Source organism: Anser brachyrhynchus, assembly GCF_964034855.1.
Source record: "Anser brachyrhynchus genome assembly, chromosome: 23".
NCBI lineage: Eukaryota > Metazoa > Chordata > Aves > Anseriformes > Anatidae > Anser > Anser brachyrhynchus.
The window spans coordinates 4,213,733-4,231,461 of NC_137716.1; the positions used below are offsets into that span (position 1 = coordinate 4,213,733).

Below are 17,729 nucleotides of genomic sequence, written 5' to 3' on the forward strand. Positions count from 1 at the left end.
TCAGGTGTTGCACAGATACGCAGATCATTGGTTTTCCAGCCAGGTGCTTGAATGAAACATTTGTTTCTCAGGCTTCTCTTACTGAAGAAGAGATGTTTAAACTTTGCTTCTTCGTGTGCCATACCACGCTCAGCAGTTTGTCAACTTTTGTTTCATACAATCTTTTATTTTTTTTCTTTCAGATTGAAGCCTATGTAGTGGTGAGTATCTGCCAATCATCTAGCATGTATTCTGTAGAGGCACAAGATCCTCATAGCCTTAAGAGGAACAAGTCACAAGTTTGTACCTTTCCAAGTCCATTATGGCTATTCCCAACTGTAACCTATGCCATTGTCTCTACCTCTGTGTCTTTAACAGATTTTTGTGTCTTGGTTGCGTTGTTTTTTTGTTCATTTTTGTTTGTTTTTTTTATCATCAACAAATATACTTGTTTTCTACTTCAGTGTCAGAAATCCATTCCCATTTTTCTACCTGAGAAGAACTGGTAGATTCACTGGGGTTTATAAATGTAATAGTCCCACTCAATTTCTCCCTTCTTTTCAATGCAGACCTACTCCTATCCTTCATCTGGCTGGGCTGATATAGCAGGGCCAATCTCATCTCTGCACCCAAACATTATGATAGTGGAAAATAGAAATTCATGGCAAGGAAAGGGTGCTCCTGTCTTCTTCCTTATGAGGTGAATGAGAGGTTCCTTCTGTGTCTAGTCTTTTTTTTTAAGCCATATGTTTTCTTTTGCTGTCAGCAAGTAGAAGAATTCACCCTCTTCCTTTGTTTGCATTCTGTCACAGATTTAATGCTGACAAAAACAAGATTAATTTCATCTGGCTTTGTCATCTAAAAATTGCCTTGTTAGTTGTACCACTCCCTCTATGAATGGAAAGAAAGCATCTTCAAAGGCCTGTTCGTCCCATCCAAAATAGTTACCCTAAGACAGGTGGAAGATCTGCCCCTTGACAGTGCTTACCCGTGTGTGTTGGCTGTAGAAGCAGCATCCTTAAATGAGCACTGAATTTTAGAAAGCAAATACCCTCCAGTAAAATAACCTCAGAAATTTTGCACAGATGCTAATTACATATGAGCTGTTAGTGAAGTGCGTGTGTGTGTATATGTGCGCGTGTGTGTGTATATACATAATGTACTTTGTTGCAAACTGAATTAAACATTATTAGTGATACTCGCTTTCACTGTGATGTTTCTCATTCCTAAAATATTATTCAGGATCCTCGGGGGTCTCGTATGATAGAGTGGAGCAATTTGAAGCCATTTTGTTGTGGTAAGTTCCAGATTGTTTTAGCTCAATGTATTATTTACCTTTGCTAGCTGCCTCTAGCTTCTGCTTATACTGAATTGTGTTCAATAAGCCTTTACAAGGATTAATAACTGAGAGTTCACAGTGTGTTGTTTTCTTCCTCAGGCATTGTAAATATGAGCTTTCCTTTGTCTGATCAGCCAGTGTTTGGAGAATGGCTCATCTTTGCTGAAATGCAGGGGCACACATACAACAAATCCTTTGAAGTTCAGAAATATGGTGAGTTATCCACATTGTGTTTGACTGTAACCCAAGGATATTTGGAAGAGCAAAACATTATGAAATGTTTTTGCTTAAGATGAAACACCTGAGAAATAATGCGTTAAAAATGTGATCAGGAAAAATTCCTTACAGGTTATGTATTTCAGGGATATAGACACTTGAATTTTAACCAGGCCTTTGTTCAGTCCTCCACACTACAAAAATGACCTGAAATGGAGTGTCGTATTGCACAATCCGTTTATGTAATAAGGATTTCATGTGGCTTTGGAAAGCTGTAAAGATGCTTTAGTTCTGTCAATGCTTTCCTTCCTTTCCCCGAGCCCTCCTTGGAATTCTCAGTTCCTTTTTTGCTAGCCCTTTCTTGGTCTCAGAGTCCCCCTGTATGATGAAGGGTGGGCATTGTTCCACCCAGCACACCATCTATGTTTTATGACCTGATCACGCAAGCTTTTGTAGACACTGACAGCTACTAACATCTCAGCTGCTTTTATGGTGCATTGTGGAGGAGGCAGTAGCGACTTGTCCTCTTTACCTTATATCTAAGAAAAGCTTGGGCTCAAATCCTGGAACAGAGATTGCTCTGAAAAGAAGTAAAATTCTGAGGATACATCAAAAAGGTCTTGACAAGATGGTCTTAGTTTGCTGTTCTTATTGATCTATTCTCCACTCAGTGCTGTCCTGCCCCTGTTGTGTTAGCTACACCGCCCTCATCTGATCATCAGCAGGGATCTTGTTAGAGCTGTGTATGTCTTTGCTATAATCTGGACAGTAAGACGTTGAAAAGACTGTTGTATTTCCTTTCGTTGTAGTGTTACCAAAGTTTGAGTTGCTGATTGAGCCACCTCGCTACATTCGTGACCTTTCAAAATGTGAAAAAGGGACTGTCCATGCCAGGTAGGAGTGTATTCCAAATAAAGCTCCATTACTATAGCTTGTAGTACACGCACAGCATGGTGCAGTCACTGGAGCTCAGAACTCCTCTGCTGCAGATTTCACAGATGATTTCTGGTTGTCATCAGAAGCTTTCCTATGTAAGAGCCTTCATAAAACATGTTAAAAATGACAAGTTGGAAAACTTTGTGATGTTTTTTCTGTTTTCTAGATGTGCAAGTCACATGGTACTAGCCTTAATATAATCAGGGAAACAGAAAACAGCTGGAAGTTATTCATTATCTTCTTTCCATTTCAGATATACATTTGGAAAACCAGTGACAGGAAAGTTAATTGTCAATATGACTATAAATGGTGTAGGGTATTACAGGCATGAAGTGGGACACCCTGTCCTCAAGACCACCCAGGTGAGGGAGACCATTGAGTCAGCTGCACTAAAATGCCTGATCTGTACTCTTTGAAGTTAATACTATGGCTCTTTTTTATGTCACTGATGGGAGACCAGAAAATAAATGCAATAGTTGGGTCCAGCATAGCAAACATATTACATGTCTTTACACTATATGTTATTATTTGGGGGAAAGAGAATTTGTTGGTGTAGTGTTAATCTTGTTTTAGAGTATATGGGGCTGAGGGAGAACATGACAGAGAGAGACTGGGACAGAGGTAGTTCAGATTACGGATGAGGGAGGAAAATAAAAACTTGCTTTTCTTTCCCCTGCCCCCATTAGTTCCCTCCACTTCACATCCTTTAAAAATACTGCTGCAAATTCCTGTCAAGTGCCTACGCTTTAGACTTGGCTTCTAGACCCTTTTTGAATGTATATGCAAACTTATGTTTCCGTTCCCCAACACGCTTGGTAGATTGATGGCTCTGCTGTTTTCGATGTGTGTGTGAAAGACATGATGCCAGCTGATGTTCCGGAACATTTTCGAGGCACAGTCAATATCTGGGCCACAGTGACCAGCTCAGATGGGAGCAAGCAGGTTACATTTGATGACTCAACACCTGTTCAGAAACAGCTAATCGATATCAAGTACTCCAAGGATACTAGAAAACAGTTCAAACCTGGACTGCCTTACAAAGGAAAGGTAAGATTAAAAATAGAGATACTGACACGTGGTTGATGTAAGGTTATATAGACCTGATCCTAGGATGTTACACCATATCCTGGTGTGTTCTTCCCACCTGCTGTTTTTATTGTTGACCAGAATTGCCAATAATGTAAAACATTGTTTTATAAATGAAACACTGTGTAGGTAGAAGTCACTTACCCTGATGGAAGCCCAGCCAACAGAGTCACTATTCGAATTAAAGCCGAACTCACACCAAAGGACAATGTTTATACAAGTGAACTGGTATCAAGAAATGGCCTTGTGGAGTTTGAAATCCCCTCCATCCCTACAGCTGCCCAATATGTCTGGCTGGAGGTAGGTGAAAGCTCTTTATAGGATTAGTAGACTTTAATGTAACTAATCTTGTCAAACCCGCACATTATAAGTCATTGCTACGAACAGGAAATTGGTGCCTTTTACCTTCAACTTATTGATTTAAGTGTGGCAACGCTAGCTTCTTTTTTTCTTACTGCTAATTGAACTGATGTTTATAACCATCATGAAAACATACTTCTCCAAAGTTGAAGTGTCCAATATTTTGAGAGTGCTGTTGCCATGTGAAGATGACAGTAGAGATGAAGAGATGGAAAATATGGGAGGTGGGGGATACGGGGTAAGAAGCGAGTAAGAATTGAGCTTGCTATGCATGAATAACATTCAGATATAACTTTTGTTAAGACCAGAGTGACAGCGATTGATGGGAAACCATCTGGAGATCAGTATCTGCCAAACTACTTGTCCATCAGTAGCTGGTACTCACCCAGCAAGTGTCACATCCAGCTCCAAGCACCAGATAAACCTTTCCAGGTATGTTGGTTTCATATTCCATCATAGCAACAACTGCATTGTTTGGCTTTATGCACTTTGGTCTAATTAAATCTTTCCAGCCTTTTCTGGGGTCCTGGACTGTTACTGTTTCCACTACAAAAGTGCAGTTGTAATTGCACTTCCCACACCAAATAATTGTTCAATGTGGGCCGCACACGATTCCAAGCAAAGTTCTTGTGATGCTTTGTACAGCATCTCATTTTCTCTCATGTTGTGGGAACAGGGGAGACAGTTTGATATGGGATCTGGCATTTAAGTTTTTTGTATTTGAATGTACATTCAGTTCACCTCCAGTAATGTTCACATGAATTGTTTGTGCAAATGACATGCTTTAGTTCAAGTCACGAAATGCTGAAAGATTGGAAGTGAAATCAGAGGGAGTAAGTAGCTTTATTAGTAAAGATCCAGATTAGGGCTATGTAGCTTCTCTAGAACTTCCGGTTTAAATCTCTGCTGAAAATGTTTAGTCTTCCAGTTCTGAAGCTATGCATAGTTGTCTTGTTTTCTTATGTAGTTTTTGTAGGAGCCTCTCTAAAAATGTGGTCCTTCTGTATAGAAATTGTCATGATCTTTGTCCAGTGGAAGATCTGATTTAGCAATGATTTCTGTTGCATTCTGTTTTAGAAAGAGTTGTTTAGGGTTTGCTCTCTACCAGGGAAGAGGCATGTCTCTAAGGGACCGCATATTGCTTTGTGAAAAAATTGTGGGTTTTGGCAATACTTGTGCATAGTTTTCTATTATCAGCAGATCTGTCAGGTTGGTTTTAGACTCGTGGTATCCAAAAAAGAGCATTTTTTTATCACTGCATTTCATGGTAGTTTAATGGCTAATTAATCTTTTACAAGTTTCCTGAGGTATGGAAAGGAGATTATACACTGCTAATCTGAACACATTGTTCTTATTATAACCTGATTAGAACTAATTCTTCTGTGGGAAAGCTAGGAGTTGGATGACCAGCTGATGTGGGAACTGTTTCCCTGCTTTGCCAGCTCTTACTGGGTGTTCCAATTAGCTACATTCATTTTTTAACGAATTGTTTCATCATTTCCACTGGGGAATTCTTAATACTTCAAATATTTAATGTCACGAGGTACTTGGGCTCTGTGGCATTCTGACTGTATTTAACCATTGCCAGTTCCTTGTATTCAAGTCCTTGCCATTTTGGTTTGTACCATATGTATATTCTGGCAAAATAACGCTGTTGGTGCTGAAGAAAGATTTTTCAAAATATGCCATTGGAATTTAACATTTGTATTTAGTCTTAATGGTCTTAGGGGGCCATTGTTATGCTTTAAAGGGCAGGAGGGTCAGGAGCGGAAGTTGATGAAGAAATCCTATTTAACACAAGTCTTCATAACCCAGAAGTAAGAAGTTTGTGTTTCTAGGAAAGTCGGCTGCTTGTTGCTCAGACACTACCCATTCCTAATACCCTGACAGAGCACTGACATCTATTCCGTTGGGATTGGCATTATTTGGGATTTTATCTCCAGGGGATTCAGTACTAAGCACTTCTGGGTATTGGACTTCAGTGCAGAAAAAGGGCAGGATGTTGGTTTGCTGCTCTGAAGCCTTTTGCAAGCATCAAATGTGTTTACCCACAAAAAAGAAGCTTGCTTTCTTGTTTATTTGTATGTTTGACAGCTCCTTGAGTGCCAGACTCAAATTAATATCAAGACTTGTGTAATTTGAAAGCATTTTCCCTCAGATCTATTCCCAGTAATTTTAGGCCACACTGGTTTTGTTTGAATTAGTATTTGCCATGTGAAAGTAATCACCATGTATAATCTCAATTAAACAGCAAAGACTATCAAACACATCTCTTCCCACCCCCAACACATCTCTTTCTGTTTTGGGCTAGACAACTGAAGGGGTGTCTAAAATTCAACCAATTCTGACAGCTGCTCTGTGCCAAAAGGCTTAACTTTCAGGATTCCAGAGATTCCTTTATTGTTTTCATTAATGCATACAACCCCCCAGCCCATTCTCCTGTTAGGCTTGTAGGGAGGGAAGAGCTGAACACAGGCCCCTTTTTATTGTGAAGAAAGTCCATGGAAACAGTGCTAGTGTAATATTCTTTTCAATGCGTACATTTCTTAGAAGAGGGGTCACGTCTCTTTTGGACTGGGAACACAAATAGATTTCCATATTTTGTAAATGAAAAGCACGCCTTGTAACAGACCAGATCTTCTGCTTCTCTCTCTCTGAGTGCAGGTAGGAGAGGAGGCTTGGATTGCAGTGAAGTCCACCTGTCCTTGCAACTTCACTCTACATTACGAAGTGGCATCGCGAGGCAACATTGTCCTTTCAGGGCTGCAGCCCAGCAACATCACCCAGCAGAGGAGCAAGAGAGACACCTTTCCCTTTGAGAAGAACATTGACGTTGCACATTTCCCAGGAACAGGTGGTTAGCATCATAAATGCAAGCTCTCCCCTATTTTCAGGGAAAAAGCACCTTTTTGCAAACCTTTCTAAGTATGACCTTTTTTGAATTTGATGCTCCTTATGGACATAGAATAACTGTGAAAGAGAAGTAATGATATCCATTGCACAAATAGTCATATAGAAAAGAAAGAAATTTCTCCAAGGGGGAAAACTCTTGCATTTTCTATACTCATTCTGTAGTCTTTCTCTGTTTAAAAAATAAAAAATATTATAGACTTTCTTAATGTGCTCAGCTTGGAATCCACTGAGCGGTAGGGATGTATATGATGGGATTGAGGGAATTTACTAAACTAGTTGAGCTTAATCCCGGAAGAGGACGTTAATATATGTGGATGTATATAATGTGGATTAGGCTAAAGGAGAAGAAGATCATGCTGACTGCTGTTAGCGAAATGACACTCCGTAAACTGTGTAATCCTTTTTCAAACCCATTTATACATTTTCTCTTAGCAGGGTTCTGTGTCAATAGATGCCCTTTTTTATTTATTTTAAATAGATTTATTACAATTTATATTTTAGCACCTACTGGTACCCCTGCAGCAGAGGTTGAAGTCTGCATGACATTCCTCCGTTTCTCAGTAACTCATAACATGGCTCCCTTGGGCCGTCTTCTGGTGTATTACGTCAGGGAGAATGGAGAAGGGGTCACAGACAGCCTGCAGTTCCCTGTGAAGTCCTCCTTTGAAAATCAGGTATTGGTAACGTAGCTAATGGAGGGGAAGGGATGGTGTCTCGTTGTTCTTTGTAGTTTTGTCTGTTGAGCAGGAGTTGAGATGATGAGGTTTAATATTAAATTCCTAGGTTGCAGTGACTCTTTCAGCAAATGAGACCAAACCTGGTGATGTTGTGAACATCAGGGTCAGAGCTGCAAAATCAAGCTGTGTTTGCATTGCCACAGTGGATAAGAGTGTCTACTTGCTGAAGACAGGTTTTCAGCTGACAGCCAGTCAGGTAAAAAGAAGGTTAAGGCACTGACGCTTTCTCTCTTAGTGCTGGTATCTGCACTCTTCTTTTAGTAAGTAGCCTTTCTACCTGAGGACTCTTCATTTTCTTTACAGGTGTTTCAAGAACTTGCAGAGTATGATGTATCTGATGCTTTTGGAGCTCCAAAGGAGGAAGGGCACTTCTGGTGGCCAGGCATGTCCTCACGTAGACGTCGTAGATCTTCTGTCTTTCCCTGGCACTGGGACATCACCAAGGATGCTCGCTTCGCATTTACAGTAGGAAGAATCAGCCTCACATCTCTCTGGAGTGTCTTATTATTTTCATGTTTGCAGCATAATTTTGCATGATAATTTTTAGCTCCATAGCTGTTTTTTTAGTTCTATTCTTTTTTCACATCAGAAGTGGTTTCTCCAAGGGGGTAGTCTTAAAAGTAATTTCCAAGAACAAAGAGTAAACTGTTCCAGCAAAGATATTGGAGAAATGTGCTTTGATTTTTGGCCAATCTTGAGGAGAGGGCCAGATGTCCTGTTTGGTGAAAGAATCAGTGCTGGGGCTCTGGAAAGTGAGACAGGGGACCAGAAAGTTTCTCCACTTATAGGTGAACTTACAGGTCTCTTTGCAGTTACTTTGATGGAAATTAAGGTAGAACATGAGTCTTTCCTTCTAGTCTTTCCCCTTTTAGTCTATCTTTTTAAAATCCTTTTAGTTTCCTTTCTGCCCCAGTTCTGGCAGCTGCTGTGGCTGTCTGTGTGAAAGATCAGTAGCATTTTCTTTGTATTCTTGATCAGATTGCTACTCAAAAGGCATATACTCATTTTGGTTAGTTTGGTGTCTTTCAATAGTTAAGTTTGACCAGATCTTAAAAATCTTATTTCCCTTGATCTGTGCTGTCTATTTGCTTTGACTTGCAAGTTGGGCATTTAAAATGAGTTAATTGGTTCTCCTTTTGTTTAATGTATTCATGCACTAATTCATTGCTTCATTGCTAACAATGCAATCCTTTAAGCTAAAACTAGTTCAGTCTTCTGAAGGTTTTCAAAGGCATGTTATTATGTTTCCATTAGCTTCTTGCTTTATTTTTTATTAAAATTATCATTAGCTGTGAGTGATCTATTTGAAAAGTTCTATGTTGGCTTGTCTCTTACCTTCCTGCAGTTGCACAGTAGAGTCCATCTGCCCTTTCAGACTCTGCTGATGTCCTGCCTCTTTGATTTATGTACGCTGCAACATGTGATCTCTTTTCTCTGACTGCTAGAAACTGTGAGGATATGTCATGTGGAAGGCCATGCTGTACTTGCTATATGTTTTATATTCTCTGTATAGGCTTTCCGTAGTGACCATTCTTAAAGACAGACTGGCCTCTAAGAAAAGCAGTGTTACAGGTCTCATGTTTTATGCTGTTTTCATTTTTAGTTCATGCAGCTTCTAATAATAACGATTTTTGCTTCCTTTGGATCCTCTCTTTCCACTCCCTTTGTTCTTTCTGCATTTTTTAGCTAAACTGCTTTATTGTGTTGTCTTAAACCCCATAGTCTCCCATGTGTTCCCCTAGTGTCTCAATTGCTTAATCATAAACTCTAAATCCTCCTTTAATACCCACTGCTGCAGGAGTCGCTGCTTTTTCTCCTCTCCCTGATCTGTTAGGGGTTTTGTTCTGATGTGTTTTTTTCTTACTGAGTGGCATAAACTCCTGGGAAAAGAGCCATATGTTAATAGCTGCTCTTTATGCATTGCTGTATACCTGATTTGTAATAGTTGGATGTGTACGTGAAAGATAACAAAGCCCATACTCCCTTTGGTGTCTGGGAGCTGCTGTCTCTTATGAATAAGTGCATTTAGGGAACAGAACTGGCAGACAGCTTTCTTGTGAATTCTGTATTTTTACTGTGAAGCTGTGCAGACAATTTCCATTTTGCTTGGCATTTCTTGTAGGGCAGAATTGGGGATGTCTGACGTGTGAGCTGCCTGCTAGCTACAGCAGAACACACTGGAAACTTTTAAGAAGGGCAAAAAGCTGTAGAGTAACATTCAAGGGGGAAAATGTGTAATACTTTTTTACCTGTAGTTGCCTGACACTTAGACACATGCCCAGTAATGTTAGATATTGGTGAAATGCATTTTCCAAGCAAATGAGCTTTCTTGTAAAAAAATAAATAAATAAAATCCTGCTTACAAAGTACCTACATATTTTCTCATTATCAATAATTTTTATTTTCCATGAAGTTTTTTAAGAAATCCTCAGGTTTGAATTGAACGTTACCCCATAGACATCAGGTTAGGGTTGGGGGGATTTTCTTTTCAGAAAAGCTTTTATTGGTACATAATTCTCTCTTTTTTTTTTCTTTTTTTTTTTTTTTTCTTTGTGGTCTTCATTTTTATTATCTAGGAAACTGGCTTGGTTGTAATGACTGATATAGTCAGCTTAAACCACAGACAGAATGGAGGCATGTATACAGATGAGGCTGTACCAGCTTTTCAGCCACATACTGGGACACTGGTGGCTACAATGCATTCTAGAGTGGCACCAAGGTAACATTTGTTTGTAATGCATATTGTCTATGATACCTGTTACCTTTTTTTCGTCTTTTTTTTCCCCTCCCTATATTCTCAGCTGTTTCATACTCCACTGCCTCCAGAAAATAGCATAGTTTCCTCAAGGTGGTGGTGGGGAGGGGAAACCATCTTCAGTTGTCTTGATAGACCTAACAAAAGCTTTGTTAAATTTAAATTAATTCTGTAAAAATGCAAAGTAATATTCTTTGAAACTTTGTGTATCTTGGTTTTCTATGAACTAGTTGCTACTTTTTATGAATTAGTTACTGCTTGTCAGTATTTGCATGCTAGCCCTCGTTTCAGAGTTGCATGCTACTCAGGTGTTGCTCAAAATAAATAAAATGAGGGACTGCATGAAGAAAAAGTCATGAGGTACTACAGCTAATGCTGCAAACTGAGGATATGCTTTGCCTTTGTATTTTGAACCAACTGCTAGCTTTTCTTAGAGTAACTTTTAAAGATCATTTAAGAAATAGATAATGAAGCATCTCGGGTAGAAAAATAGAACGAATTCTGAAAATATTAGAGATCAAGATAATTCCAAGTTAAAGAAAGGGAGGGGAATATAAAACAGTGATTGTAGTAACTGCTATTAGTAAGGCCAAATGATGCTGTCATGGGAAGTCACATGCTGTACCTGTTCCCTTTGATTTTGCTTGGTGAAAGAATTCGGATCACAAAACTTTTAGGTTTTTTAGATTATTTATCTCTCCAGACTGTTTGATGTGTGTGTGCACAATGAGAGGAATTGGAAGGACTATGTAACTTGTGTTATGAATGACGCACCACTTTATTATCAATCTGTGCTAGCTGGAGTTTTGGTTGGTCATGGGAGCTGCACTCAGTTGGTAACACTGATTCATCAGTTAATGTTAAAACTAACTGTCTTATTAAGAATTCACTGCCAAAGGCTTATTTCTTCTTCTAGCAGAGCAGAGAAGAGGAAAAGAACCTTCTTCCCTGAAACATGGATATGGCACTGCCTTAATGTCAGGTATGGGCAGGGAATTGCCTTAATTATATCCTTTGGGTTGTATCCTCTTCAGCTGCAGAAAACGGAGCTCTTTAAAATCTACTGGAGCTACAGTGGCAGTCTCTGATCTTTGTTGGTGGTGGTTTTCTTCATTACCGCTTTAATCAATAATCTCTCTTTGTAACGTTTCATCTGGTCTTGAAGTGTATTCACTTCAAATTGTAGTCATGACAGACGTATAATGTACCCCGTGTGTCCAACTCATCATGATGCCTCAAGTGGAGGAGCATCTTGAGGGAAGAAAAGGAACAGTAAACTTCATTCTCAGTAAATGATTAGAAATTAAATTTGACAAGAACTTGCAGCAAGTGTATTCAAATCTGTTCAATTGAGCATGAAATATGCTTTGTAGAAATACACAGAGAATTCCAGAAGTGCCTTTTTGGGCCTCAGCAAGCTTGGGCAGTCAATTATAAATGGGAGTGTGTGGAATAAAAAGTTGCAGATTACATTTTCTCCACTTTATTGAAACAACTAAGCTAAACATTGTTTGATTTCCACTGTCTTGAAGAAATTGTTTTTTTGCTTCTACCATTTATAATTACAATATACAATACTCAAAATAGAAACAAAAGCCTAATGTCAACTTCCCAAACCAATTCCAAAAACTCCTAGAGCCTGGCTGGAGGGTCTGATGGCTGGAAATGTGTGTGTACTTTGGCCCCCCGCCCAGAAGAGTAAGTGCCCTCATGTGTGAAAATAATGCTGGTTATGGGCTGAAATCCCAGTGGAAAGAACATCAGCTGCAACAAATTGTCCAGTTAAACAGACTGGAATGCTGCCAGTTCTGGAGCTAGGACACCCTTCTGCTTTCTCGTCAGGGCTGAAGTTTCTTGCAAGTACTGGCTACCTAACTCTGGTTAGGATGAGGACCTAAATACAAAGAAACCGGTGCGAAGAGAAGTTCAAGTGACTTGTTGCTGTTGAGCCACGTGCATTTCATAGGCTCTTCCTCTGTAGTGGGGAGCTATATTCATTGGCCAGAGTGTTTGGAGGTTATGCCTTTGAACAGGCATGGTAGGTTTGGTCAGTGATCTGTAGTTTTTTTTTTAAATCAAATTACTTGTTTTAATCTTTTTTCTGTTGTAATATCAATACAAAGACCAGTACATAATACGCTGCCAGTTTACTAATAGTTGCAGTAGCTTAGGCTCATTAACAGTTACAAACAGTTGATTTAGATGGTAAAAGTAAAGATACATTGTTGGTGCCTAAAATTTGAATAGCTGTCATAGTTGAAAAGTGGCGAAAAATACAATTCTTCAGTTTGTTCTGGATGTGAATCAGCAGGTGTTGCAGCACTGAAAGGCAGTGTGTTATGCTGCAGAGCTTAGTCTGAAGATCTTGCTTTCTTACTTTCCATGCCAGCTACAATGCATGTAGCTTGCAAAAGATTATGAAGCCAGCAGCATGTGTATCGAGCTCAGGGGAATAAATAAGGACTCGAGAGAAAACAACCTTAGGGTGTACTCATAACTGCACCAATCATCCTGCCAGTTGAGGCATGAAATAGCTTTTGTTCTTGCTTTAGATTAAACGTTTTCTGTTCCAAGCAAGGCCAAAGTTTCTTTGCAGGAGAGAAATTGCAAAGTCTGCAGAACTAAACTGAATTTCTATTATTACAAAGCATGGAAGAGTGTATCAGTTTATGGTATCCTGTTGTGGTATGCAGAGTAAAGCTGAATGCTCAAAATAGAAATTTGATTTTTAATAATTAGTTTCAATCCTCACTAGAAGAAAATTATATTTTTGGAAATTTTCTGAGTCAGACATTCCAAAAACCAACTACTAAGATGTTTCTGAATCAAAATATGCTTCTATGGAGAAGCAGTTGCTGAACATAGTGCCTGGAAAAATTTTTATTTGCCTTTATGTTCAAGCACAGGCTGTAATGTGGCAGTGTATACAAGGACAGTAGGTTCCAACAAAAACTACTTTTATTTCACTGTGTGAAAGAAATTATTGCTGAATTGTTTTTATCCAGGATTCTTTTTTTTTTTTTTTTACTGCAGATATTTACCTGTAAGAAAAGTGACCCTCTATAACAGGGTGTAAATGCCTGTAAAGCTTTTCATCCACTAAGAATTTGTTAGACTCTGTGTTATGCAGAAACCGCTAGGTACTGTTCTGCTCCTTATAAATGTGCATAGTTCTCAAAAATCCTGATACTTCCTGATAGCAAGAAAACTTTGAGCCCTTTATAAGCTGTTGCTCAAAGCAGATACTGATGCTATGCTGTGAGTTTGGATCTGGAGGGAAATCCCCCAAATATTTGGCTCTGTGTGCTTTAGCTTTGTTCAAATGCATTTCATTAACCTGATCAACCCATGTTATTCCATGTTCTCTTTGGCAGTAATACATCAGGAGAAGCAGAGCTGCGTGTGGAAGTGCCAGACTCCATCACTACGTGGATAACTGAAGCTGTGGGTCTGTCTGAAGAGAAGGGGTTGGGCATTGCCAGTCAAACAGAACTGAAGACGTTTAAACCTTTCTTCATTGATTTTACACTGCCGTACCATGTCATCCGGGGAGAACAGACCAAAATCCCATTGACTGTTTATAATTACTTAGCTGTCTGCGTAGAGGTAACAGCCCTCTTTGTTCTGGTTGCTAAGATATGAAGTTGTAGTTTCTTATCAAACTTTCCTAAGTGATCTACAAATTACAGTAGAAAAGACACAAGGATAACAGAATAATAAGTTCAGCATAAATGCTTTGAAGATAACTATTGCTTTTCATCACTAATAAAAGTCATTGCTTTATTTACTGTAGCTTGAAAGAGCTGTAGTGGTCTTGCAATGCTTCAGAAATCAATATATTGATAAATGTAGGGAAGATGATTAGAAAGCTCACGTTGAACCACAGAGAATTTCCTTCATAGTTAGCTGCTGAAAGCAGTTTGCTTTGAAATAACTTTTTTTCAATAAATGCTCTCTCTCCAGATGTTTTCTTCCCAAACACATTATCTGCTTAGCTCAAGTAGTATCTGAACTACTTGTAGAATTGCTGAGCTGAAAGTAATGCTGTCAGTCAAATATAACACTAGAAGGTTTGAAGAATAATCTGTGCATACTATGGTTTTTATTATAGTTTTTGTAGTTTTCAGATTTTTCACACATCTGTTGGTTTTGCAGATGACATTTGCAATAAATGGCATTCAAAATTTTCCTAGGTTCATGTGAAGATTTCAGTTCCAAAAGGCATAAAGTTTGTCGGGCATCCTGGGAAACATCATCTGACGAGAAAGAAGTGCGTTGCCCCCGGGGAAGCTAAACCCACCTCTATTGTTTTGTCCTTCAACGAGCTTGGACTGAGCAACATCACTGGTAGTACACAGATAAAAAATAGCTTGCTGCTTGAAGGAGTTTTAAGTGTTTCTTCTTACTCCTCTTTCAGAAGAGCATTCTTTTTTCCCTAATACCTGAAAGTGAAATCATTATTTCACTTGCTACCAACTTAGCTTTTCAACCTCATTTATTTCTTACAAACTGGTTCTGTAACTGTTATGCACTGAAGAGTCTGTATGAGCAGGCTTCAGAAGATTCCCTAGTCATTAGTTTTTCTGATGTGTGATGTGTGGTTGTGTATGGTTTGGATTTATTACATCTCCCTGAAGAGATTAAAGAGTGTAAATTTTTAAATAAGGAATAACAAATTCTGTACATCTGTAAAGGCAATAATCCTAAATGATAAAACTCGTACAGTGCAGGAAACTAGGGAAGAGTTTCTCTGTTGCCTGTGACTGTCCAAGTATTTATGCAATTTTGGATGTGACTGTCCAGATACTTAGCAAATAGATCAGTAATTACAAAACATTGGATGTGTTGTTAGTCAACTGTATCTAATTAGTTTAGATCGATGCTTTGGACTCTTGTAGATCAATATCATATCTGGAAATCTCTGTTTCTTTTCCTTTCTGCTTCTTAGCAAAAGCTTTTGCTTATGGTGGAACTAATTGCTGTCAAGATGGGATGCAAACTTTAAAGAATGGCAAGCACTCAGAGGACAGTTATGTGGACAAAAGGACCCCAGTTGGAGTGGATTATGTTCGCAGTAGTGTTATTATTGAGGTAAGAAAAATAGGGATTTGTAATAATTCAGAAAAAAATGATTAAAGTTTGGGCAAGTCATGAAAGTTTTTAGGTATGATACCAAACATGAGGAGGTTTACGAGAATCGTAACGTGTATGTTTACACGATTGGAAATAATTTTTGTGGTACAAGAAGGGCCCATTTAGTTCTGAGTTCATGCTGGTGAATCTTCAATACTGCTCAGAACAAAAAGGGATAGAAATTGTATTGAGTATGCTTGCTCTTTTAGTCTAAGAAATATGCTGTGATGCAAGATTCAATGACAGTGGTTAGCATATATGCAGCTAACAGCATACAGTGTAATACTTTTTCTCTAAAGGATACAAAATGCTGTACAGCATCAGAATATTATGCGTTTTGTAAGTAAAACTGAATAGCTGTCGTTGCTAATCCAAACACTGTATTTTTATATATGGATTTCTGTCTTTATATAGCCAGAGGGACTGTCCAGAGAGTACACCTATAGTGTGTTCTTCTGCCCAAATGGTAAGTTCATGATTTAAACGAGATAAAATTAAGTTTGTTTGATTTTAGTTACATATAGAAACATGTGGCTTCATCCCATGGAAGAAAAAAAAAAAATCTTTGTTGCCATTTGTCTATGATTGATGAGTTATGGTGCGTAGGAAGAACTTCTGAATAAAGAGTCTTTCTTACCTGGCTGGCTAATTATGAATTTGCTCTAACTGCCCAAGTGATTTCTGGAAATGGCAATTAAATTCCTTTACTTTATGAAACAGTTTAAGTATTCAGCACTGTGGACAGTAACTGTGGCTGTACTATATTTTCAGTTGATGTTTTAAAGTTCAGTTCTGGAATCAGTATGTCCTTTCTGTCGGAAATTTGGATAGCTCAAAGTTGGCTCCGCTAGCTAAACAGAGATGCTTTTGACCACTAGATTAGAACTGAAAAATCACTTGCAAACTTCACAAGAAATCAGCTGAGCAGTTTCAACTGAAGAAGCTACTATAGTGCAAGTGGATAGAAGTAGAGGATAGGAAGAAAAATCCACTTTTTTTTTTTTTAATAGTTTAAGAGAATTCGGGGGGGGGGGGGTAAGAAAGTATACTTAGGATAGGCCTGTTTGTTTAAAATTTAGTAGTTAGCTATGGGTTGTTTTTTTAAAATATGTGAGCTGAACTCTTAATTCTTAAAACGTTCCGTTATTTTTCTGACTAGAGAAAATTCACATTTCTACACCTAACAAATATGAGTACCAGTACATGCAGAAACCTGCCCAGATGACACACTTTGATATTGCTGTGAAAGCTCACAATGATGCTCACCTGGCCCTGTCCTCTGGTCCACATGACATGGCAGAGATGACTGAGATTGTTATTGGTGGACATCAAAATACTAAAACATGGATTTCCATCAGCAAAATGGGTGAGCCAGTGGTCAGCAGAGACACAGCTGGTATTCTGTCCTGGGATGAATTCCGCAGCTTCTGGATCAGCTGGAAAAATGGAATTGTTCAGGTACTGAATTTATCTATGTCTGGAAGTTTCTTGCTTCCTTAACTAGAGTTGGAGCACACATGGCAGTTTTTCATTAGGTATGTTGTAGAAGGAGAAAGCCTCGTTCCTTTTGCTTTTTCTGTGTTAAGTCTTGATCAGACTGTTTTAATCGGAACATGTTTTCTTGCCACTTCATGCCCTCGGGACCTCAGTCTTCAGTGTTTTCAGTGTTAAGTCTGCTGAAAGGCTTGGAGATTAAGTCTGTGGAGTTATCTCATAGGTTACTGGGTCCAAGGCAGACAGACTTCACATGCATGGGTCCTTGGAACTGTTGTTTTTTTTTCCTTTCAGGTTGGCCATGGTACTCGGGTGCTAAATGAATCTATTATTGTGGAGTGGACAGTCCCCAAACAGTTCGAGGTGAAGTACATTGGCTTTTCCACAGGCTGGGGGTCAATGGGAGAGTTTAAAATTTGGAGAAAAGAAGAGACTGATGAAAATCACAATGAAGCATTTACTCTTGGAGTTCCCCACAACATAATTCCAGGATCAGAAAGAGCTACGGCTTCAATAATAGGTATCAAATATGAGGAGGTATCATTAGGTACCAGTTATCAAATACGAAGAGATACTTCCAGCTGTTATTTGCTTCTGACTCAGTATTTGAGTAATATGGGCCAGATAAAGTAGTCATAGGCAGTTTACAAAGGTATATGCTGCTTAAATCTGAGACAGGGAATTTTTTTTTTTTTTTTTTACTCGGTCATTTGGCTGCTTGAGATGACAGTGAGTTAAAGTTGATACCATCAAAGGGCTTTGCAGATGTCCTGTCTATTAT

General features: G+C 38.8%; 1 protein-coding gene across 5 annotated transcripts in view; it reads left to right on the forward strand.

The window, feature by feature from the left end:
- The window catches only part of CPAMD8 (C3 and PZP like alpha-2-macroglobulin domain containing 8), a gene marked incomplete at its 3' end in the record, with an annotated part of 54,122 nt that overhangs the window by 5,439 nt on the left and 30,954 nt on the right, over window positions 1-17,729 (forward strand). For 2 of the 5 annotated variants that reach the window (XM_080566048.1, XM_080566046.1), the window contains exons 6-25: window positions 183-200; window positions 1,222-1,276; window positions 1,418-1,531; window positions 2,344-2,428; window positions 2,724-2,832; window positions 3,290-3,517; window positions 3,686-3,856; window positions 4,220-4,348; window positions 6,581-6,770; window positions 7,331-7,503; window positions 7,613-7,762; window positions 7,870-8,031; window positions 10,143-10,285; window positions 11,241-11,303; window positions 13,696-13,927; window positions 14,515-14,668; window positions 15,270-15,412; window positions 15,869-15,920; window positions 16,614-16,912; window positions 17,243-17,468. In XM_080566048.1, coding sequence (XP_080422174.1) covers window positions 183-200; window positions 1,222-1,276; window positions 1,418-1,531; window positions 2,344-2,428; window positions 2,724-2,832; window positions 3,290-3,517; window positions 3,686-3,856; window positions 4,220-4,348; window positions 6,581-6,770; window positions 7,331-7,503; window positions 7,613-7,762; window positions 7,870-8,031; window positions 10,143-10,285; window positions 11,241-11,303; window positions 13,696-13,927; window positions 14,515-14,668; window positions 15,270-15,412; window positions 15,869-15,920; window positions 16,614-16,912; window positions 17,243-17,468 — 2,896 coding nt within the window. Of the gene's footprint in view, window positions 1-182; window positions 201-548; window positions 680-1,221; window positions 1,277-1,417; window positions 1,532-2,343; window positions 2,429-2,723; window positions 2,833-3,289; window positions 3,518-3,685; window positions 3,857-4,219; window positions 4,349-6,580; window positions 6,771-7,330; window positions 7,504-7,612; window positions 7,763-7,869; window positions 8,032-10,142; window positions 10,286-11,237; window positions 11,304-13,695; window positions 13,928-14,514; window positions 14,669-15,269; window positions 15,413-15,868; window positions 15,921-16,613; window positions 16,913-17,242; window positions 17,469-17,729 lie in introns of all 5 variants that reach the window. The other 3 variants (XM_080566045.1, XM_080566047.1, XM_080566049.1) reach the window with 2 other exon arrangements.